A 24,237-nucleotide genomic window follows, 5' to 3' on the forward strand; every position below is an offset into this window, starting at 1 on the left:
AGCCTCTTTTCCCTCCCTCCCAGGGCTCCAGTTTCATCCGTTGTATCAAGCCCAATCTGAAGATGGTCAGCCACCAGTTTGAAGGGGCCCAGATCCTCTCTCAGTTGCAGTGCTCAGGTCAGTATATACAGTGCATTGTTACATTACATTGCCCCTCGTCAATGTACACAAAAAGCAAAAACAGATTTGCAAAAGTATAAAAAATATATATATATCATGTTCACATAAGTATTCAGACCCTTTACTCAGTACTTTGTTGAAGCACTTTTGGCAGCAAATACAGCCTCGAGACATTCAGAGACTTGTCCCAAAGCCACTCCAGTGTTGTCTTTGCTGTGCGCTTGGTGTCGTTGTCCTGTTGGAAGGTAAACATTCACCCCAGTCTGAGGTTCTGAGCGCTCTGGAGCAGGTTTTTAATCAAGGATCTTTCTGTACTTTGCTCCGTTCATCTTTCCCTCGATCCTGACTAGACTCCCAGTCCCTGCTGCTGAAAAACATCCCCACAACATGATGGTGCCACCACCTTGCTTCACCGTAGGGATGGTGCCAGGTTTTTTCCAGATATGACACTTGGCATTCAGGCAAAAGAGTTCAATCTTGGCTTCATCAGAACAGAGAATCTTGTTTCTCATGGTCTGAGTCCTTTAGGTGCCTTTCGTCAAAGGTTATCGTGCCTTTTACTAAGTGGCTTCCGTCTGGCCACTCTACCATGACGGCCTGATTGGTGTAGTGCTGCAGAGATCGTTGTCCTTCTGGAAGGTTCTCCCATCTCCGCAGAGGAACTCTGGAACTCTGTCAGAGTGACCATCGTGTTCTTGGTCACCTCCCTGACCAAGGTCCTTCTCCCCCGATTTCTGAGTTTGACCGGGCGGCCAGCTCTAGGAAGAGTCTTGGTGGTTCCAAACTTCTTCCATTTAAGTATTATGGAGGCCACTGTGTGCTTGGGGACCTTCAATGCTGCAGAAATGTTTTAGTACTCTTCCCCAGATCTGTGCAATCCCGTCTCTGTGCTCTACAGACAATTCCTTCAACCTCATGACTTGTTTTTTGCTCTGACATGCACTGTCAACTGTGGGACCTTATATAGACAGACGTGTGCCTTTCCAAATCATGTCCAATCAATTTAATTTACCACAGGTGGACTCCAATCATTTTGGGGTATTGCGTATAGTTTGAGGAACATTTTAGAATAAGGCTGTAACGTAACAAATTGTGGAAAAAGTCACAGTCTGAATACTTTCCGAATGCACTGTATGCCTAAAGAAAGGGGCTAATCAACTTTGCACCATATTCCCTATGGGCCGTAGTTAGTGCTGAGTGTTTCCGTTTTGATTATCAAGAAATAATTACAGTTTTCGTTTTTGATTTTTTGTAAACATTTTTTTACATTAAATGCACTATGCATTATGTGGGTTGAATGCTGTAACACAGAAAAAAAACGTCCCATGATGGTGTTGACTGCCCATTGTACTTAACCATCATTTATTTACATTACTTTACTTTGATAAAATATTTTATTTGTGTATATTAATTTGTTTTTATTTCATTATAAGTCACCATCTCATCTGTATAGAGCTGCTGCCTATGCTGTCTGACACTGTCTGACACTATTTTATTCGTTCCTCAAATGAAATAAGGCACGCTTTACTAACTGCTGAATACCAATTATTAATCACTTACATCATCTATTATCAGTTAGAGATCCCTCGCGAAGCAAATGCTCTCTACAGTGGCTTGCGTTAGTATTCAACCCCCCCTTGGCATTTTTACAATTTTGTTGCCTTCAACTTGGAATTAAAATGGATTTTTGGGGGGGTTTGTATCATTTGATTTACATAACATGCCTACTACTTTGAAGATGCAAAATATTTTTTCTTGTGAAACAAACAAGAAATAAGACAAAAAAACGGACTACTTGAGCGTGCATAACTATTCACCCCCCCAAAGTCAAAACTTTGTTCAGCCACCTTTTGCAGTAATTACAAGAACGTCTCTTGGGGTATGTCTCTATAAGCTCGGCACATCTAGCCACTGGGATTTTTCCCATTTCTTCAACACAAAACTGCTCCAGCTCCTTCAAGTTGGATGGGTTCCGCTGGTGTACAGCAATCTTCAAGTCATACCTCAATTGGATTGATGTCTGGGCTTTGACTAGGTCATTCCAAGACATTTAAATCTTTCCCCTTAAACCACTCGAGTGTTGCTTTAGCAGTATGCTTAGGGTCATTGTCATGCTGGAAGGTGAACCTCGGTCCCAGTCTGAAATCTCTGGAAGACAAACAGGTTTCCCTCAAGAATTTCCCTGTATTTAGCTCCATCCATCATTCCTTCAATTCTGACCAGTTTCTCAGTCCCTGCCGATGGAAAAACATCCCCACAGCATGATGCTGCTTCACTGTGGGAATGGGGTTCTCTGGGAAATGAGAGGTGTTGAGTTTGCGCCAGACATAGCGTTTTCCTTGATAGACAAAAAGCTAAAGAAGAGTTTTAGTCTCTTCTTCCATATGTTTGGGGAGTCTCCCACATGCCTTTTGGCGAACACCGAACGTGTTTGCTTATTTTTTCTTTAAGCAATGGCTTTTCTCTGACAACTCTTCCTTAAAGTCCAGCTCTGTGGAGTGTACAGCTTAAAGTGGTCCTATGGACAGCTACTCCAATCTCCGCTGTGGATTTTTGCAGCTCCTTCAGTGTTATCTTTGGTCTCTTTGTTGCCTCTCTGATTAATGCCCTCCTTGCCTGGTCCTTGAGTTTTGGTGGGCGGCCATCTCTTGGCAGGTTTGTTGTGGTGCCATATCCTTTCCATTTTGAAGTTGATGCAAAGAGTCAATATTTGCAGTGTTGACCCTTCTTTTTCAAGACCTGCAATCTGCTCTGGCATTCTGTAAATTAACTTTTGGGCCATATCCTGACTGATGGCAGCCCATTCTTGCATAATCAATGCTTGGAGTTTGTCAAAATTTGTGGGTTTGTGTTTGTCCACCCGCCTCTTGAGGATTGACCACAATTTCTCAATGGGATTAAGGTCTGGGGAGTTTCCTGGCCATGGACCCAAAATATCAATGTTTTGTTCCGCGAGCCACTTAGTTATCACTTTTGCCTTATGGCAAGGTGCTCCATCATGCTGGAAAAAGCATTGTTCGTCACCAAACTGTTCCTGGATGGTTGGGAGAAGTTGCTCTTGGAGGATGTGTTGGTACCATTCTTTATTCATGGCTGTGTTCTTAGGCAAAATTGTGAGTGAGCCCACTCCCTTGGCTGAGAAGCAACTCCACACATGAATGGTCTCAGGATGCTTTACTGTTGGCATGACACAGGACTGATGGTAGCGCTCACCTTGTCTTCTCCGGACAAGCTTTTTTCCGGATGCCCCAAACAATCGGAAAGGGGATTCATCAGAGAAAATGACTTTACCCCAGTTCTCAGCAGTCCAATCCCTGTACCTTTTGCAGAATATCAGTTTGTCCCTGATGTTTTTCCTGGATAGAAGAGGGTTCTTTGCTGCCCTTCTTGACACCAGGACATCCTCCAAAAGTCTTCGCCTCACTGTGCGTGCAGATGCACTCACACCTACCTGCTGCCATTCCTGAGCAAGCTCTGTACTGGTGGTGACCCGATCCCGCAGCTGAATCAACTTTAGGAGACGGTCCTGGCGCTTGCTGGACTTTCTTGGGTGCCCTGAAGCCTTCTTCACAACAATTGCACCACTCTCCTTGAAGTTCTTGATGATCCGATAAATGGTTGTTTTAAGTGCAATTTTACTGGCAGCAATATCCTTGCCTGTGAAGCCCTTTTTGTGCAAAACAATGATGACGGCACGTGTTTCCTTGCAGGTAACCATGCCTGACAGAGTAAGATCAATGATTCCAAGCACCACCCTCCTTTTGAAGCTTCCAGTCTGTTATTCAAACTCAATCAGCATGACGGAGTGATCTCCAGCCATGTCCTCGTCAACACTCACACCTGTGTTAACGAGAGAATCACTGATATGATGTTAGTTGGTCTTTTTGTGGCAGCGCTGAAATGCAGTGGAAATGTTTTGGGGGGGATTCAGTTCATTTGCATGGCAAAGAGGGACTTTGCAATTCATCTGATCACTCTTCATAACATTCTGGAGTATATGCAAATTGCCATCATACAAACTGAGGCAGCAGACTTTGAAAATGTACATTTGTGTCACTCTCAAAACTTTTGGCCACGACTGTATGTCCATTACATGAAATCCAAATAAAAATCCATTTAAATTACAGGTTGTAATGCAACAAATTAGGAAAAACTCCAAGGGGGAGGAATACTTTAACAAGGCACTTTATCCCTCTCCTTCATACGTTATTTTGTCTCTTCTCTCAGTGTCTGCCCCACACTAACCTAATGTAGCAAGCCAAAAGAAACACACAGACCGGACAAGTAGGAGCGCAATGGACTACGGTTATTTTAGTTCATGACCATATTTTCTGGACTAAACTATGTAGAATATTGGCCTGTTGGAAACTGCAACTCCCTACTACATCGCACTGTTTGGGCTTGATCTGATTTACCTCAAGAGAAACTGCGCAATGTGTGCATTGAGTTAACAAAATGCAATTCAAATAATTGAACTGACATTGGTCAATTAGTTGTTTAAAAAACAAAAATGTTGGTTAATGCTCAGCTCTGGTCAAAGGTAGTGCACTATAAAGGGGATAGGGTGTAACTTGGGATACACTGTTGCTCTACACTGGTGGTGGATGAGGTGAAGTTTCACCATCTTACTATGCAAAGCTCTTTGAGTGTCTGGAAAATGCTAATCCAGTAAATGATGAATATGTTTATAAATGTATTACACACAGTGACACAGGGAGAAATGACTGTGGAGATGTGAGTTTTATTCTGCCCACCAATGCTGCAGTTATTACAAAACGATCTGTCGCTGCAGAACAAAAACGATCAAATGCAAAATGACCAGAGTGATTTACATACATTTACTGAGAACTCACAGCACTTTTCTCTCCACAAATTGGCCCACAATTCCAGTCGGAGGAGAGATGCTGTATAGCATCTGAGTATCTGCTTGCTGTTCTTCTTGACTGTTTTCTGAACATTTCTCTTTCTCAGACCTTCAAACTAAAGGCTGCGACGCTAATTCAATTTCCCATTCTCCTGTTCAATTTGCATATTCAATTTGACTCGCTTTTCTTCTGTATCATTGGAGATGCCTGCATTTTCATCTACACTCATGTGGCTCAGAGACATGGAGAGACTGTGTTGCTCCGTCTCTCGAAGCTTAAGATCAAATTATGCATCAACTATATTGGGTGGGTGGTGGACGAGTCAGCAGAAGTTAGTTTGATGTATTTGGAAGAAACAGGGGAAGTAGTCGTGCATAGACAGTCATTGAGAAATATGTCTTAAAGTTAACCACTGACTGTGCAGAAAATGCGTTATTGAGTTGTCTCGTAGGACTGGGATGACCCGGTCTGTCTCCATGTGAGAGAAAGTCAGTTGACAAAAGGCCCCTTAACGGCAGGTAGACTAACGCTTCCGGAGGAAGACCTGATTGGTCAAAATGTGTTGCAGCATTCGACCTGCTTTAATATAGTAGGATGATCTGCTCCTACCTGTATATATTTTTGTGACGAGTTCACTAAAGTGTCTCTGTAGGAATGGTGTCCGTGCTGGACCTGATGCAGGGAGGCTTCCCCTCCAGAGCGCCATTCCATGAGCTCTACAACATGTACAAGCAGTACATGCCTGCCAAGCTGACTCGCCTGGACCCAAGACTCTTCTGCAAGGTCAGTGCCCCATGGACCACACACACACACACTGGCCCTGCTCTGGGCTCATCTTCTTATCACTGTACCATCCAATACACCACAAAGCCAGTTTGTCATGTTCATATGACATGTATTGACAATGAAATGTTTGTTTGTGCTGCAGGCTTTATTCAAAGCGCTGGGACTCAACGAGAATGATTACAAGTTTGGGCTGACCAGAGTGTTCTTCAGACCTGGGAAGGTGATAACTTCATGAAATATATCTCTGTTATGCTCTGTTGCTCTGCACTGGCTCTCAGCATTACAATGTTCCCCTGACAGAATGGACTTCAAAGGAATCCGCATTTGGCTGCGAGCGAGGGGAGCTCTGCAGGGGAAAGGGATTTAGATAATAAACCATGTCGAGCTAACACATGGGGTATTCATTAATGTAACAGATAAGTTATTCAATTTGTTAAATGTGCGGTTTGGAGCCCTATTGTAAAAATGTCTGTTGTGGCTTAATTGGACTCAGTCAGAGGTGATCGCTGTGTGGGGCAGGTGTAACTTTGATTTTGTAGCTGAGTAGTTTTGTGCTTATGAATAAATGAATATACTACCCTCTGTTGACCACGACAAGACAGGTACTTTGCTGCTGTTATTGTAATCTCCGTTTTCACCTTCCCTGAGGGAACATCAGCATACTGATGGCTATTTTAGTGTCTATGGCTGCTCTATGTTCTCTCTCTCTCTCTCTTCATCCTTCTCTCTCATTCCTCCACTCTTCTCTCACCTCTCTCTCATCTCTCTCCTCATTCTCCTCTCTCACCTCTCTCTCTCATCTCTCCCTCATTCTCCTCTCTCTCATCTCTCTCCTCATTCTTCTCTCTTACCTCTCTCTCAACTCTCTCCCGATTCTCCTCTCTCACCTCTCTCTCATCTCTCTCCTCATTCTCCTCTCTCGCCTCCCTCTCTCATCTCTCCCTCATTCTCCTCTCTCATCTCTCTCCTCATTCTCCTCTCCCTCATTCTCCTCTCCCTCATTCTCCTCTCTCTCATCTCTCATCTCTCTCCTCATTCTCATCTCTCTCCTCATTCTCCTCTCTCTCCTCTCTCATCTCTCCCTCATTCACCTCTCTCTCATCTCTCCCTCATTCACCTCTCTCTCATCTCTCCCTCATTCACCTCTCTCTCTCTCTCCCCATCTCTCCCTCATTCACCTCTCTCTCATCTCTCCCTCATTCACCTCTCTCTCATCTCTCCCTCATTCACCTCTCTCTCATCTCTCCCTCATTCACCTCTCTCTCATCTCTCCCTCATTCACCTCTCTCTCATCTCTCCCTCATTCACCTCTCTCTCATCTCTCCCTCATTCACCTCTCTCTCATCTCTCCCTCATTCACCTCTCTCTCATCTCTCCCTCATTCACCTCTCTCTCTCTCTCTCCCCATCTCTCCCTCATTCACCTCTCTCTCATCTCTCCCTCATTCACCTCTCTCTCATCTCTCCCTCATTCACCTCTCTCTCATCTCTCTCCCCATTCTCCTCTCTCTCATCTCTCTCCCCATTCTCCTCTCTCACCTCTCTCTCAACTCTCTCCTCTCTCACCTCTCTCTCCCTCTCTCATCTCTCTCTCTCTCTCTCACCTCTCTCTCTCTCCTCTCTCATCTCTCTCCCCATTCTCTTCTCTCTCTCTCATCTCTCTCCCCATTCTCCTCTCTCTCATCTCTCTCCCCATCTCTCTCCCCATTCTCCTTTCTCTCTCTCATCTCTCTCCCCATTCTCATCTCTCTCCCCATTCTCCTCTCTCTCATCTCTCTCCCCATTCTCCTCTCTCACCATTCTCTCTCTCTCTCATCTCTCTCCCCATCTCTCTCCCCATTCTCTCTCCCCATCTCTCTCTCTCTCTCATCTCTCCCCATTCTCTTCTCTCTCTCTCATCTCTCTCCCCATTCTCCTCTCTCTCCCCATTCTCCTCTCTCTCTCTCCTCTCTCATCTCTCTCCCCATTCTCTTCTCTCTCTCCTCTCTCATCTCTCTCCCCATTCTCTTCTCTCTCTCTCTCTCTCTCCCCATTCTCATCTCTCTCCCCATTCTCATCTCTCTCCCCATTCTCCTCTCTCTCCCCATTCTCCTCTCTCTCCCCATTCTCCTCTCTCCATTCCTGTATCTCATCTCTCATCTCTCTATCCTTCTCTCTCCATCCCTCTCTCATTCCTCCATTCATCCATTCTACTCTCTTCATCCTTCTCTGTGGTCCATCTCCTCATTATTTTCTCTCATTTCTCCATCAATCTCTCATCCCTTCTTTCTCCATCCGTCCTCCTCTCAGTTTAAGGAGTTTGATCAGATCATGAAGTCGGACCCAGACCACCTGGCGGAGCTGGTGAAGAAGGTCAACCAGTGGCTCATCTGCAGCCGCTGGAAGAAGGTCCAGTGGTGTTCCCTCTCTGTCATCAAACGTGAGTAACATCCTGCTACCTTCCACATCATTATACACCAGGGCCCGTATTCACAAAGCGTCTGAGTAGGATTGCTGATCTAGTGTCACTATTCCCATTTAGGTCATAATTAATCAATTATATAGACGGGGGGACCTGATCCTAGATCAGCACTCCTACCCTGAGATTCTTTGTGAACACGAGCCCTGTCATGTTCTAGAAGACAAATAGTTTAAAGTGATGGCACTAATTGCTCCGATCCAATTCTGATCATAAAACGCTAACTAACTGGCTCTGGTCATCTGTTTTGTGTGGAGATATCCTCTGATATATTCAGACTGTCTCATTAAACTCTGAAAACAGTCATTGTGGACCTCTTCATCCTGGACCAAGATATAGCTTTTTCCTCCATTACTCTAGTGTGCTGCGTGCCCTGTTGGCAGACAGTTCACCTCAGCCTGTTACCCTCCAGATATGATCTATTACCTGCCCAGTATACACCTCCAATCTTAGAGGGCTGTGTCCCTAATGTTATCCTATTCCCGACATAGTGCATTCCTTTCACTATGCACTTTTGAAGTAGTGCACTGTGTAGGAAATATGGTGCCATTTGGGTCACACTCACTGAGGCAACATCTCCATACCGTCTGCTCTCTCTGTGTGAATTACCACCACGGCTGTGGAGTTACTGTGCCAGTCCCTGCAAGTCTGTGAGTGTCTGGGCTGTCAGTCTCATTGTCTCTCGGTCTCTCTCTCTCCCACAGTGAGGAATAAGATGCTCTACCGTGCCAGTGCCTGCATCAAGATGCAGAAGACGGTGCGCATGTGGCTGTGCAGGAGGAAGCACAAGCCGCGGTAGGTGTCCTCTTATCCCTCCTCTCCCTCCCTCCCTCCCTTCCTTCTCGTTATACAGCACTTTCACAGCTCAGCGGTGCCAGGCTGCTTAACACATCATGGCTGCATCGCCACGGAGACAGTCTCATTGGTACCGGCTGGTGTACCGCATGACTCTGTCTTATTACCTCTGTAAAGCTCCAGGAGATCTGTAGTGATAAACAACAGAGCCTTGTGGGCAGTGGGAGGGGGGTACCATGTGTCTCTGTAATGTTTCAAGTTTAAACCCAAATGTGTGTGTGTGTGTGTGTGTGTGTGTGTGTGTGTGTGTGTGTGTGTGTGTGTGTGTGTGTGTGTGTGTGTGTGTGTGTGTGTGTGTGTGTGTGTGTGTGTGTGTGTGTGTGTGTGTGTGTGTGTGTGTGTGTGTGTGCGTGCGTGCGTGCGTTGGGGTACAGGATCGATGGGCTGGTGAAGGTGCGTAACCTGAAGAACAGGATGGATAAGTTCAACGAGGTGATCGCCGGCCTGAAGGAGGGGAAGCAGGAGATGAGCATGCAGATTCAGGGGCTGGAAGATGCCATCAACACAACCATGCTCAAAATCAAGGTGTGAGAATACTGCCAGCCTTCCGTTCTGCAACCTCTCCTAGTTCTATGCTTCTAAGTCAAACTTCTATACAATCCCTCCCTTTTTTCACTCTTGCCTGACTTCTATGAGTACAAAAAGTCATATTTTGTCAAGATAGTTTGGTGAAACACTTTATTTCATTATTTCTCCACGTTCAACATTGTTTTCTGAATATCAATACGCCAGCATGTGTATAGAATCAAAGTGTATGACATGTCGTGTTCTCTTCTCCCCTCCATATTTAATCATTCATTAGTTCTCCAAATTCAACGTTGTTTTCTGAATGTCAATACGCCAGTGTGTGTGTAGAATCCGATCAATGTCAGACACGAGATGTGTCCCTTGTGGCGCCCTATTATAGTGCACTTCTTTTGATGGGCCCTGGCTAAAAGTAGTGCATTATATGGGGAATAGGGTGTTGTTTGAGACACATCTTATGTCTTTGACATTGAGAGGATTCTACACGCACAGTGACGTATTGACATTCAGAAAACAATGTTGAATTTATCCCAGGGTGACATATTTAGTGATGGTTGATGGAGGGAATCTTTATCTAATAGGAGGCTTCAGCCAGCCAGATGGTGTGTAATTACAGCTGGTTTAGTCAAACTATGGATTTTGGGGGACCTCTGGGGTACTAAGCCTTTTAAATGAGGGTTGCTTTGACTCCCTTGAGTTAGTTTTCAAATTTTCTCTCAAGATTCAGGGTTTGTCATTTATTTACCAAACCTGATGATGTTTTGGCTGTGGCACTATATATCTGGATTTGGCCCTCTCTCTCTACCCGATGGCATCGTGGCTTATTTAGAAGCTAGGAGATATTTTTAATAGTTGTGGATGGCGGCTGAATTTAATAGGGTTATGTTCTGCATTTTGAGATGATATGCATCTTGTCTCGGAGCGCCGTGTATATTACCTTTTGCATTTTTATGGCCCTGCTTATGGTAGTAGCCTATTAATTATCTATAAAAAAGCCAGGTAAACATTACATTATTTTGCATCCAACTTATTTTTGCTAGGCTTTAAAGGTGACACTATTGTAGGGAGTAGAGGGCCTTTAGAAAGCGGAGAGTAGCGGGCCTTTAGAGAGCGGAGAGTAGCGGGCCTTTAGAGAGCGGAGAGTAGCGGGCCTTTAGAGAGCAGAGAGTAGCGGTCCTTTAGAGAGCAGAGAGTAGCGGGCCTTTAGAGACTGGGAGTAGCGGGCCTTTAGAGAGCGGAGAGAAGCGGGCCTTTAGAGAGCGGAGAGTAGCGGGCCTTTAGAGAGCGGAGAGAGCAGAGCGGGCCTTTAGAGAGCGGAGAGAAGCGGGCCTTTAGAGAGCCTTTAGAGAGCGGAGAGAGTAGAGGTCCTTTAGAGAGCGGAGAGAGCGGGCCTTTAGAGAGCGGAGAGAAGCGGGCCTTTAGAGAGCGGAGAGTAGCGGGCCTCGGAGAGAGCTTTAGAGAGCGGAGAGCGGGCCTTTAGAGAGCGGAGAGTAGCGGGCCTTTAGAGAGCGGAGAGAGCGGGCCTTTAGAGAGCGGAGAGGCGGGCCTTTAGAGAGCGGAGAGTAGAGAGAGCGGAGAGTAGCGGGCCTTTAGAGAGCGGAGAGAAGCGGGCCTTTAGAGAGCGGAGAGTAGCGGGCCTTTAGAGAGCGGAGAGTAGCGGGCCTTTAGAGAGCGGAGAGTAGCGGGCCTTTAGAGAGCGGAGAGTAGCGGGCCTTTAGAGAGCGGAGAGTAGCGGGCCTTTAGAGAGCGGAGAGAAGCGGGCCTTTAGAGAGCAGAGAGTAGAGGTCCTTTAGAGAGCGGAGAGTAGCGGGCCTTTAGAGAGCGGAGAGTAGCGGGCCTTTAGAGAGCGGAGAGTAGCGGGCCTTTAGAGAGCGGAGAGAGCCTTTAGAGAGCGGAGAGAGCGGAGAGAAGCGGGCCTTTAGAGAGCGGAGAGTAGCGGGCCTTTAGAGAGCGGAGAGTAGCGGGCCTTTAGAGAGCGGAGAGTAGCGGGCCTTTAGAGAGCGGAGAGAAGCGGGCCTTTAGAGAGCGGAGAGTAGCGGAGAGTAGCGGGCCTTTAGAGAGCGGAGAGTAGCGGGCCTTTAGAGAGCAGAGAGTAGCGGGCCTTTAGAGACTGGGAGTAGCGGGCCTTTAGAGAGCGGAGAGTAGCGGGCCTTTAGAGAGCGGAGAGAGAGTAGCGGGCCTTTAGAGAGCGGAGAGTAGCGGGCCTTTAGAGAGCAGAGAGTAGCGGGCCTTTAGAGAGGAGAGTAGCGGAGAGAGTAGCGGAGAGCAGAGAGTAGGGAGTAGCGGGCCTTTAGAGAGCGGAGAGAAGCGGGCCTTTAGAGAGCAGAGAGTAGCGGAGAGTAGCGGGCCTTTAGAGAGCGGAGAGTAGCGGGCCTTTAGAGAGCGGAGAGTAGCGGGCCTTTAGAGAGCGGAGAGTAGCGGGCCTTTAGAGAGCGGAGAGTAGCGGGCCTTTAGAGACTGGGAGTAGCGGGCCTTTAGAGAGCGGAGAGTAGCGGGCCTTTAGAGAGCGGGAGAGAGCGGAGAGTAGCGGGCCTTTAGAGGGAGCGGAGAGAGCGGAGAGTAGCGGGCCTTTAGAGAGCAGAGAGTAGCGGGCCTTTAGAGACTGGGAGTAGCGGGCCTTTAGAGAGCGGAGAGTAGCGGGCCTTTAGAGAGCAGAGAGTAGCGGGCCTTTAGAGACTGGGAGTAGCGGGCCTTTAGAGAGCGGAGAGAAGCGGGCCTTTAGAGAGCGGAGAGTAGCGGGCCTTTAGAGAGCGGAGAGTAGCGGGCCTTTAGAGAGCGGAGAGTAGCGGGCCTTTAGAGAGCGGAGAGTAGCGGGCCTTTAGAGAGCGGAGAGTAGCGGGCCTTTAGAGAGCGGAGAGTAGCGGGCCTTTAGAGAGCGGAGAGAGCGGGCGGGCTTTAGAGAGAGCGGGGCCTTTAGAGAGCGGAGAGCGGGCCTTTAGAGAGCGGAGAGTAGCGGGCCTTTAGAGAGCGGAGAGTAGCGGGCCTTTAGAGAGCGGAGAGTAGCGGGCCTTTAGAGAGCGGAGAGTAGCGGGCCTTTAGAGAGCGGAGAGTAGCGGGCCTTTAGAGAGCGGAGAGGAGCGGGCCTTTAGAGAGCGGAGAGGAGCGGGCCTTTAGAGAGCGGAGAGGAGCGGGCCTTTAGAGAGCGGAGAGGAGCGGGCCTTTAGAGAGCGGAGAGGAGCGGGCCTTTAGAGAGCGGAGAGGAGCGGGCCTTTAGAGAGCGGAGAGGAGCGGGCCTTTAGAGAGCGGAGAGTAGCGGGCCTTTAGAGAGCGGAGAGTAGCGGGCCTTTAGAGAGCGGAGAGTAGCGGGCCTTTAGAGAGCGGAGAGTAGCGGGCCTTTAGAGAGCGCGGGCCTTTAGAGCGGAGGAGCGGGCCTTTAGAGAGCGGAGAGGAGCGGGCCTTTAGAGAGCGGAGAGGAGCGGGCCTTTAGAGAGCGGAGAGGAGCGGGCCTTTAGAGAGCGGAGAGGAGCGGGCCTTTAAGTTGGAACTAAGTGGGAGTTCAGAGTCAATGTGCTACATAAGAAACGCATACATTTTCTTATGGGTGTCCCCAGTGGAAATCGAACCAATGACCATAGCGTTGCAAAGCCTTTCACTACCGACTACTTTGTAGCGCCACCTTTTGCTGCGATTACAGCTGTAAGTCGCTTGGGGTATGTCTCTATCAGTTTTGCACATCGAGAGACTGAAATTTTTTCCCATACCTCCTTACATAACAGCTCGAGCTCAGTGAGGTTGGATGGAGAGCATTTGTGAACAGCAGTTTTCAGTTCTTTCCACAGATTCTCGATTGGATTCAGGTCTGGACTTTGACTTGGACATTCTAACACCTGGATATGTTTATTTTTGAACCATTCCATTGTAGATTTTGCTTTATGTTTTGGATCATTGTCTTGGAAGACAAATCTCCGTCCCTGTCTCAGGTCTTTTGCAGACTCCATCAGGTTTTCTTCCAGAATGGTCCTGTATTTGGCTCCATCCATCTTCCCATCAATTTTAACCATCTTCCCTGTCCCTGCTGAAGAAAAGCAGGCCCAAACCATGATGCTGCCACCACCATGTTTGACAGTGGGGATGGTGTGTTCAGGGTGATGCGCTGTGTTGCTTTTACACCAAACATAACGTTTTGCATTGTTGCCAAAAAGTTCAATTTTGGTTTCATCTGACCAGAGCACCTTCTTCCACATGTTTGGTGTGTCTCCCAGGTGGCTTGTGGCAAACTTTAAACAACACTTTTTATGGATATCTTAAATAAATGTCTTCTTGCCACTCTTCCATAAAGGCCAGATTTGTGCAATGAATTGTTGTCCTAGGACAGAGTCTCCCACCTCAGCTGTAGATCTCTGCAGTTCATCCAGAGTGATCATGGGCCTCTTGGCTGCCTCTCTGATCAGTATTCTCTTTGTATGAGCTGAAAGTTTAGAAGGACGGCCAGTTCTTGGTAGATTTGCAGTGGTCTGATACTCCTTCCATTTCAATATTATCGCTTGCACAGTGCTCCTTGGGATGTTTAAAGCTTGGGAAATCTTTCTGTATCCAAATCTGGCTTTAAACTTCTTCACAACAGTATCTCGGACCTGCCTGGTGTGTTCCTTGTTCTTCATGATGCTCTCTGCGCTTTTAACGGACCTCTGAGACTATCACAGTGCAGGTGCATTTATACGGAGACTTGATTACACACAGGTGGATTGTATTTATCATCATTAGTCATTTAGGTCAACATTGGATCATTCAGAGATCCTCACTGAACTTCTGGAGAGAGTTTGCTGCACTGAAAGTAAAGGGGCTGAATAATTTTGCACGCCTAATTTTTCAGTTTTTGATTTGTTAAACAAGTTTGAAATATCCAATAAATGTCGTTCCACTTCATGAGTATGTCCCACTTGTTGTTGATTCTTCACAAAAAAATACAGTTTTATATCATTATGTTTGAAGCCTGAAATGTGGCAAAAGGTCGCAAAGTTCAAGGGGGCCGAATACTTTCGCAAGGCACTGTATATACAACATGCATTTGTTTGTGTTTGATTTAGGGGCTTGACACATATAACGAATTAAATGCAAAACAAAAAAGTGAAATAAATGAAGTGTTCGTCTTTGCTTAGTCTTTATTGAATGAATGAAGCCAGCGTTTTGGCTGCATCCTTCTTTAAGGGATTCTACTCTCCTCTCCCCTCAGACCACAGCAATGACCCGCATTGACATGGACCATGAGTACCAGGCCCTGGTCACCAGGTCAGAGGAGCTGCTGACGGCCATGCAGAACAAGAAGAAGGAGGAGGAGGAGAAGGAGCGACTGAAGAAGATCCAGGAGGAGATGGCGAGAGAGAAGAAGAGGAGGGAGGAGGAGGAGCAGCGCCGCAAGCAGGACAAAGAGGACAGGCGTCTGTGAGTTGGGGAGATGAAGAGAGAGAGAGAGAGAGCCGAGGTGCTCCGACACATTAGTCATGCCTCGTGTCCTGACCCTCTTTTTATTGGTGTATGTAAAACCTATAAGACCCAACCGATGGTCCAACACAAGTCACTAGCTCCTAATTTAATAATTTACACTCGTGGGAATTGACCTATATGGATAGGGCTAAATCTTATTTTCTTTACTAAATAAATATGAAAAGCATGTGCATAGCCATGGTAGCAATTGAAAGGGAACGGTTTAGAGATAACAGGGAACTGATTAGACAAAAGGTTAGAACACAACGTTTCACCTGACACAAGACTGAATCCAAACATTAGGTGTTTTATGTGCAGTTTACATTTACTGTGCTTTTCCCCACATTTGTTGATAAAGAAATCTGGAAATACTCTGGATGCATTCAGTAACATGTTAAGACTGTTCCAGGAAATTGCGGGGCAGTTTCAACATAAGACGAAAGATAATTACAACGGTTTAAGTGAGAGGACTCACTGGTGTGGCCACACACCTAGTGTACACAGTTCCTAAGCTATTTCAATGCACTCCTATGACTCAGTCTTCAACAGGTACTTATTGAGCTCTCCTAGCTGTGCCGTTGAGGAACTAGAGCAAGACACTTGTAGTTGTTTAGTTTGGAGCACAACCCTGCATCCCCGCCATCACACAATTACTGTTGTGTATGCAATCCAAAAACAGTCCATTATAAAATTGCAATCTGGGTCAGGTGGGCATAATTTGAAAGCTTGTTCTTTTGCCAATAGGACTAGCTAAATTATAAAGTGTTAGGCTTTCACTGGGCAATTCAGAGAAACAGATCATCATTTTGGTGCGCATAGAAAGGACTCATGAGTGGATTCAGGTCTGGCAAATTCTCTTCACAATAAATGAGCAAGATCATTCTGTTCAGAACAACCCAGGATATGACGACATGTCATCTTGTAACTGTGCATCATAAATGTTGACACTGTATATGACATGGCTTTTATGATTTAGAAATGTGAAGTGCACATTTGGACTCACAGGTGTCTGGCTTGTATGACATCAAATCAGTATTTATTATAATCCTCAACATCACATCTTTCAAATTACATCAAGTCATCTTAATTTACAGATTTTCTCTCACTAAGACAACAAGAAAATTGCCCATTTAAGGGGAGTGATGGGGGCAACTTGTTGTCGTGAGCTGTGCTCAGTCAAAACCCATATAACACTGTGAGGCGCAGGGAGACCTCTAGCATGTCACTGTAGGGATGATTTATTTGGGCCAATGAATTGATGCGACTGTTTACTGCAGATCTGTAGCAGCATCCTAACTGGATGGAAAGTTATTTATTGGAGCCGTTGGTAAAACTGGTTTTCCCTCAAGTCTGTAGTAGGATGGATAAAGTATTGATTGGCCTTGAGATGGAGGAGCGGCTGTACAGTAGAAGCTCTTTTCATTTCTTATGGTACAGTATTGATTAGGAAGTCCAAACTTTATACAGTATTGGTTAGGATCTTTATATCGCAGTGACACCAGATTAATAGCCTTTCGTACTCTTCCTCAGGAAAGCAGAGATGGAGCAGAAGCGGAAACACGAAGAAGAGGAGCGGAAGCAGAGAGAGAAAGAGGAGAGGAAGCTTCAGGTTAGTGACAGTTTTCTTCTTCCACTGTCGGTTTCTCCTGGTCACTGTCTGCCGCAGGGCGGAAGGAGTTAACAATCTGGCTTTAGTACAATGCTCCACTTCCCCTGCTCTACTTCTCAATGTTCTCTGGCAGGAGAGCTCAGTCAAACATCTGTGTTGTTCTTTCCCCACCACCGGCCTCTCCATCTCTTTCTCTCTTTCGCCATCTCTCTCTGCCATCTCTTTATCTCTCTGTCTGTCTCTGTCTCGCTCCATCTCTCACTCTCACTGGCCGACCGACCATACTCCCAGTCGCTCCAGTTCTGTGGAGATAAGACATCTGAGGGTAATATACTGTTTGTCTGGCTCCCCATGTTGTCCAATTGGAGAGGGAAAGCTCCGATAACCCCCAGAGATCTGACCCCAGGTCAGCTACGGGCGTTTAATGCTGAAAGCTGCTCCCTAAGATCAAAGTGTCTTGCCTTGTGCCCACCCTGAGCCCGGGGAAGGCTTGGTGCTTTTCAAACAGCCTTTTTACTCTTTAGATTCACCATCATATTGGGCTTCTGTGCACGCGTTGGTGTAAATATTCATGACATGCACTGCAGATGTTTGAGTTTTGGGAGGAAGAAACGACATCAAACTTCCTCTAACTTCAGAGTGATGTTTTTTCTTCAATGTACATATTAGTTTTTCTTATCCACAAATGCCTTCAAGGGAAATTTTCTTCCAAAATGAGTTTCGTAGGTTGTTCTCTGAACTCAATTATTTTTTAAGTGAGATCTTCTTTTCAACATTGCCCCTGTTCCCTGACTCTGAGGTGTTAGTAGACTGCTTGTTCCCTGACTCTGAGGTGTTAGTAGACTGCTTGTTCCCTGACTCTGAGGTGTTAGTAGACTGCTTGTTCCCTGACTCTGAGGTGTTAGTAGACTGCTTGTTCCCTGACTCTGAGGTGTTAGTAGACTGCTTGTTCCCTGACTCTGAGGTGTTAGTAGACTGCTTGTTCCCTGACTCTGAGGTGTTCCCTGACTCTGAGGTGTTAGTAGACTGCTTGTTCCCTGACTCTGAGGTGTTAGTAGACTGCTTGTTCCCTGACTCTGAGGTGTTAGTAGACTGCTTGTTCCCTGGAGGTGTTAGTAGACTGCTTGTTCCCTGACTCTGAGGTGTTAGTAGACTGCTTGTTCCCTGACTCTGAGGTGTTAGTAGACTGCTTGTTCCCTGACTCTGAGGTGTTAGTAGACTGCTTGTTCCCTGACTCTGAGGTGTTAGTAGACTGCTTGTTCCCTGACTCTGAGGTGTTAGTAGACTGCTTGTTCCCTAAATCTGAGGTGATAGTAGACTGCTTGTTCCTTGACTCTGAGGTGTTAGTAGACTGCTTGTTCCCTGAGATGATAGTAGACTGCTTGTTCCTTAACTCTGAGGTGTTAGTAGACTGCTTGTTCCCTAAATCTGAGGTGATAGTAGACTGCTTGTTCCCTAACTCTGAGGTGTTAGTAGACTGCTTGTTCCCTGACTCTGAGGTGTTAGTAGACTGCTTGTTCCCTAAATCTGAGGTGATAGTAGACTGCTTGTTCCTTAACTCTGAGGTGTTAGTAGACTGCTTGTTCCCTGACTCTGAGGTGTTAGTAGACAGCTTTCTCAATTGAGCCCCTGGATGGTGGCCAGCTCCAGCAGACTACGGCGAATGCTCGCTGAGTGACCCACAGGCAGAAGGCTCATTAGTACATGTGTAAGGTGTCTAATCAGGCCCTGTCTCACACAGTCTCCTTCTCCACATCTGTATGAGAGGCACACACACACACACACACACACACACACACACACACACACACACACACACACACACACACACACACACACACACACACACACACACACACACACACACACACACACACACACACACACACACACACACACACACACACACACACACACACACACACACACACACAGAGAGAGAGAGAGACTGCTGTACGCAGATGACCTGGTGCTGCTGTCTCCCACTCAGGAGCAATTACAGCAGCAGCACTGGTTCTAACCGATCTGTGCTCTGACAGTTAACCTAAACAAAATAAATGCATTAGGGCAAAAAAGTATTTAGTCAGCCACCAATTGTGGAAGTTCTCCCACTTAAAAAGATGAGAGGCCTGTAATTTTCATCATAGGTACACTTCAACTATGACAGACAAAATGAGAAAAATCCAGAAAATCACATTGTAGAATTTTTTATTAATTTATTTGAAAATTATGGTGGAAAATAAGTATTTGGTCAATAACAAAAGTTTATCTCAATACTTTGTTACATACCCTTTGTTGGCAATGACAGAGGTCAAACGTTTTCTGTAAGTCTTCACAAGGTTTTCACACACTGTTGCTGGTATTTTGGCCCATTCCTCCATGCAGATCTCCTCTAGAGCAGTGATGTTTTGGAGCTGTTGCTGGGCAACACGGACTTTCAACTCCCTCCAAAGATTTTCTATGGGGTTGAGATCTGGAGACTGGCTAGGCCACTCCAGGACCTTGAAATGCTTCTTATGAAGCCACTCCTTTGTTGCTCGGGCGGTGTGTTTGGGATCGTTGTCATGCTGAAAGACCCAGCCACTTTTCATCTTCAATGCCCTTGCTGATGGAAGGAGGTTTTCACTCAAAATCTCACGATGCATGGCCCCATTCATTCTTTCCTTTACACGGATCAGTCGTCCTGGTCCCTTTGCAGAAAAACAGCCCCAAAGCATGATGTTTCCACCCCCATGCTTCACAGTAGGTATGGTGTTCTTTGGGTGCAACTCAGCATTCTTTGTCCTCCAAACACGATGAGTTGAGTTTTTACCAAAAAGTTATATTTTGGTTTCATCTGACCATATGACATTCTCCCAATCTCCCAAACAGAAAGTACACATTGGCGGAATACCTGACCACTGTGACTGACACAAAATTAAGGAAAACTTTGACTATGTGCAGACTCAGTGAGCATAGCTGCACTTCCTAACCTCCTGCCCAATGTATGACTATATTAAAGATACATATTTCCCTCAGATTGCACAGACCCACAATGAATTTGAAAAACAAATCGAATTTTGATGAACTGGGTCAAATACCACTGGGTGAAATACCACAGTGTGGGTGGCACTGAGTGAAATACCACAGTGTGGGTGTCACTGGGTGAAATATCACAGTGTGGGTGGCACTGGGTGAAATACCACAGTGTGGGTGGCACTGGGTGAAATACCAAAGTGTGGGTGGCACTGGGTGAAATACCACAGTGTGCTATCACAGCAGCAGGATTTGTGATCTGTTGCCACAAGAAAAGGGCAACCAGTGAAGATCAAACACCATTGTAAATACAACCCATATTTGTTTATTTATTTTCCCTTTTGTACTTTAACTATTTGCATATCATTACAACAATAATATGTCATTTGAAATGTCTTTTTTCTTTGGGAACTTGTATGGGTGTAATATTTACTGTTCACTTTGTTTATCCATTTCACTTGCTTTGGCAATGTAAACCATGCCAATAAAGAACCTTGAATTTAAATTGCGAGACCGACAAAGACCGACAGAGAGAGAATGTTGGGCTTAGAGAGAGAGAGTGGGAAACACAGAGAGAGAATGTTGGGCTTAGAGAGAGAGAGAGAGTGGGAAACACAGAGAGAGAATGTTGGGCTTAGAGAGAGAGAGAGTGGGAAACAGAGAGAGAATGTTGGGCTTAGAGAGAGAGAGAGAGCGGGAAACACACAGAGAGAGAATGTTGGGCTTAGAGAGAGAGAGAGAGAGAGAGAGAGAGGAAACACAGAGAGAGAATGTTGGGCTTAGAGAGAGAGAGCGGGAAACACAGAGAGAGAATGTTGGGCTTAGAGAAACACAGAGAGACAGAGAGAGAGAGAGTTGAGAGAGAGAGAGAGAGAGAGAGAGAGAGAGAGAGAGAGAGAGAGAGAGAGAGAGAGAGAGAGAGAGAGAGAGAGAGAGAGAGAGAGAGAGAGAGAGAGAGAGAGAGAGAGAGAGAGAGAGAGAGAGAGAGAGAGAGAGAGAGAGAGAGAGAGAGAGAGAGAGAGAGAGAGAGAGAGAGAGAGAGATGCTTATATTTCTCCTATTCTTGTCCTTTGTGTTACTGTGGGTGACCCAAAGAGAGTGTGAGGAAGCTGTCAAAGGGACTGAATAAGGTGCCAAACCGGAGTATCACCCAATTTTCTGAACCTGGAGACACACCGAACCTGCAGGGATGGGCTGCTATTTTGAGAGCACTGGAAAATGTTAGGCCTATGTTATATCTCAATGCTTTTGATCTGACAGCTTTTCCCTGTTTCTGGTACCCTTCATGAGTCTGGCTGGGTCTGGGAAGAGAATGACTTATGCATGACTTATGAATGACTTATGAGTGGACATGGTACAGGTAGGACAATCCAATCATATTACTGGGTCCGTCCAAACCCCCAGCTGCCCGGCATCCCTTATTATGGGGAGTAAAGAACCACTCACTTGGTGGTATTGGGATTGTCTGTGATGTACGGATTTGTGTGTGCATGCATGTGTGTGCGCGTGTGCGTGTGTGTGCGCGTGCGCATATATTCAAACATGCCGTCTCTCTGCAGGCAGAGATGGATGTTCAGCTGGAGGCTGAGCGGGAGGAGGCGGCCGCGCGTCAGAACATCCTGGAGCAGGAGAGGCGCGACAGGGAGCTGGCCATGAGGATCGCCCAGAGCGAGGCTGAACTCATCCCAGAGGACACCCAGAATGACGCAGGCCTGCGCAGGTAATAGCTCACTAACATACCTCCATACACTGTCTCTACCCCTCTGATGTAAAGCAGAGATGGGGCTTGATGTAGATTTTGGAGAGACGGAAATATATATTTAATCCCGCGTAACCAATCTCTTCTCTTCTTCTCTTCTCCCAGTAACGGCACCTCAGGTGGTCCATCCTCCCCAGAGAGAGCTACGTAAGACACCAAGATTCAACCCGTTAAGCTCCCCAGTCCAACCTAAACCTGACCACTGAACCATAACTGCACTGCATACTGTAGCAATCTTTTAAGTCAACCAACCAACCTTAACTCTATCAAGCAAGCACAGCCATTGATCGATGGATGATTGGATAACAATCTCCAAATCAGATTAATTTTTATTTACATGTACAAGGAATTTGACCTCAGAATTCGATTCTCAGACATGACTGAATCACTTTGAATGTCAATCATTTTCCTTTATTTTCTAATTAATGTCAGAGAGGAATGATCTATCCTTTAACCAATCAAAGTAAGAGAGGAAAGGGAATGACCTTTTCTTCCAGTTCCTGATTGGCTCCTGTATTGTGTACAGTGTCAGAGCTCCTTTGTAATCCTCACCATTCTCTTGTTGCAGTGGAGCTGGTGGATCTCAAAAGCTCAAGAGCATGTCCATGTAGGTTACTTTTAAACACCTCCTTCACTATGTTTAAACACATCTTCAGCACTCTGGCACTTTATTTTATTCAGTAGTGGTACACATAGAATATCACACTTTATATAATTTTTGATGCATGCTTTTATTTGTATTTTTTTTATATATTGAGGCTGAAAAGAATGCATTATGGAAAAGCAAAGGCTAAGCTGACTGTGCTGGCCATTATCTTGATATTACTAATCAATTCTGCTGTACGCAGTAGCACCGAAACTAGCATCTGGTAACTAGACCTCAGCTCTCCACAGCCCCTAAACCGAACCAACTCACTAACATGTGTTTAATGGATGTGTCACATTGTGAATCAGATACATTCTGCTGTGCACTCACCTGTATGACACTCTCTGTTTTGAAGTGTGTCACATTGTGAATCAGATACATTCTGCTGTGTTTGGATGTGTCACATTGTGAATCAGTGGAGAGGTGTTTTGAAGGGTCCTAATGGATGTGTCACATTGTGAATCAGATACATTCTGCTGTGCACTCACCTGTATGACACTCTCTGGAGTGGTGTTTTGAAGGGTCCTAATGGATGTGTCACATTGTGAATCAGATACATTCTGCTGTGCACTCACCTGTATGACACTCTCTGGAGTGGTGTTTTGAAGGGTCCTAATGGATGTGTCACATTGTGAATCAGATACATTCTGCTGTGCACTCACCTGTATGACACTCTCTGGAGTGGTGTTTTGAAGGGTCCTAATGGATGTGTCACATTGTGAATCAGATACATTCTGCTGTGCACTCACCTGTATGACACTCTCTGGAGTGGTGTTTTGAAGGGTCCTAATGGATGTGTCACATTGTGAATCAGATACATTCTGCTGTGCACTCACCTGTATGACACTCTCTGGAGTGGTGTTTTGAAGGGTCCTAATGGATTTGCCGTATGGTCCATTTCGCTTCTTCTTTTTTTTTAAGCCCTTGATCAATTTCTCAGAAATGTGCTCTCTCGTCAGGTAATAAGAAATCACTATGAAGGACAATTCCAGAGGATCTAGGCAGAGTATAGATATTAGAATGTGCACGTTGTCTCAGTGTGCATCACCTGTGAGTGTCCCAATCAGGAAGAGAAGCTCTTGTAATTATGTAACATCTTCCTCCTCAGAACAGCAGGAAGGAGTTCTGGGCTGTTTTTACAGCCTCATGCTGAAAAGATCACACACACACACACACACACACACACACACACACACACACACACACACACACACACACACACACACACACACACACACACACACACACTGACACACACACACACACACACACACACACACACACTGACACGATTACACACACACACACACACACACACACACACACACACACACACACACACACACACACACACACACACACACACACACACACACACACACACACACACACACACACACACACACACACACACACACACACACACTGACAGATCAGCCTCTGTGTGTCACGCCACCTGTAAAGCATAAGCGTTCTCTCGCTACATGTCGTCTTCCTCTGTGTGCCATCTTAGAACTGCAATCATTGTACACGTGTGACAGTTGGATGGTATTGAAAGTTCTCCGTGGTTCTAACTGTTATTGTGCTGGGCTCATCATGTCCTTTTAGGGAGGAAATGGCCAAGGAAATGTCTGAGCTTCTGTCTAGGTGGGTAGAGATCCTTACTTTAAGTTCCATGATTGACATCTCAAAAAATCTTCACAATCACTTTAAACTCAATGGATAGAAACGGCATGATCAACAGAAGTATATGATGTGTGAATAAATACTAATCGTTTTAATAGGGATTCATCGCCTTAATTAGAGGTAATTCTGCATAATTCCACACAATTAACCATTAATCATTGTTGAGAATTCCTACACAATGGGGTGGGGCTCGCCACCATGCAAATTAATGATTGGTTTTCAAATCTTTTTAAGTTGTTAGATCTCAAACAATAACTTACTTTTAGCTAAGTTTCATTTCAAATAGCGGTAAGTAAATAATGGCGAGACTCAGTCTACAAACGGGACCTTGTCATATGTTGGTTCTAACTATTATAGTTAGTCACACATATAAGTCAGCCTTGTCCTGATTCCTGGCCACTAGTATCACACTGTAGTAGAGCAGCTGTTCTTTATTGGATCCCTGTTAGCTGATGCCATGGGGCCAGCCTCGCGCCATCAGAATGACTGA

General features: G+C 45.8%; 1 protein-coding gene across 3 annotated transcripts in view; it reads left to right on the forward strand.

The window, feature by feature from the left end:
• LOC123990637 (unconventional myosin-VI-like) overlaps positions 1–24,237 on the forward strand; it is a 116,139-nt gene that overhangs the window by 82,615 nt on the left and 9,287 nt on the right. For 2 of the 3 annotated variants that reach the window (XM_046291293.1, XM_046291295.1), the window contains exons 20-31: positions 24–117; positions 5,638–5,768; positions 5,914–5,991; positions 8,060–8,189; positions 8,933–9,023; positions 9,458–9,608; positions 14,782–14,990; positions 16,563–16,641; positions 21,216–21,376; positions 21,521–21,562; positions 21,984–22,022; positions 23,670–23,708. In XM_046291293.1, coding sequence (XP_046147249.1) covers positions 24–117; positions 5,638–5,768; positions 5,914–5,991; positions 8,060–8,189; positions 8,933–9,023; positions 9,458–9,608; positions 14,782–14,990; positions 16,563–16,641; positions 21,216–21,376; positions 21,521–21,562; positions 21,984–22,022; positions 23,670–23,708 — 1,244 coding nt within the window. The remainder of the gene's footprint in view (positions 1–23; positions 118–5,637; positions 5,769–5,913; positions 5,992–8,059; positions 8,190–8,932; positions 9,024–9,457; positions 9,609–14,781; positions 14,991–16,562; positions 16,642–21,215; positions 21,377–21,520; positions 21,563–21,983; positions 22,023–23,669; positions 23,709–24,237) is intronic. The other variant, XM_046291296.1, reaches the window with a different exon arrangement.

Source organism: Oncorhynchus gorbuscha, linkage group LG12 (genome assembly GCF_021184085.1).
Source record: "Oncorhynchus gorbuscha isolate QuinsamMale2020 ecotype Even-year linkage group LG12, OgorEven_v1.0, whole genome shotgun sequence".
NCBI lineage: Eukaryota > Metazoa > Chordata > Actinopteri > Salmoniformes > Salmonidae > Oncorhynchus > Oncorhynchus gorbuscha.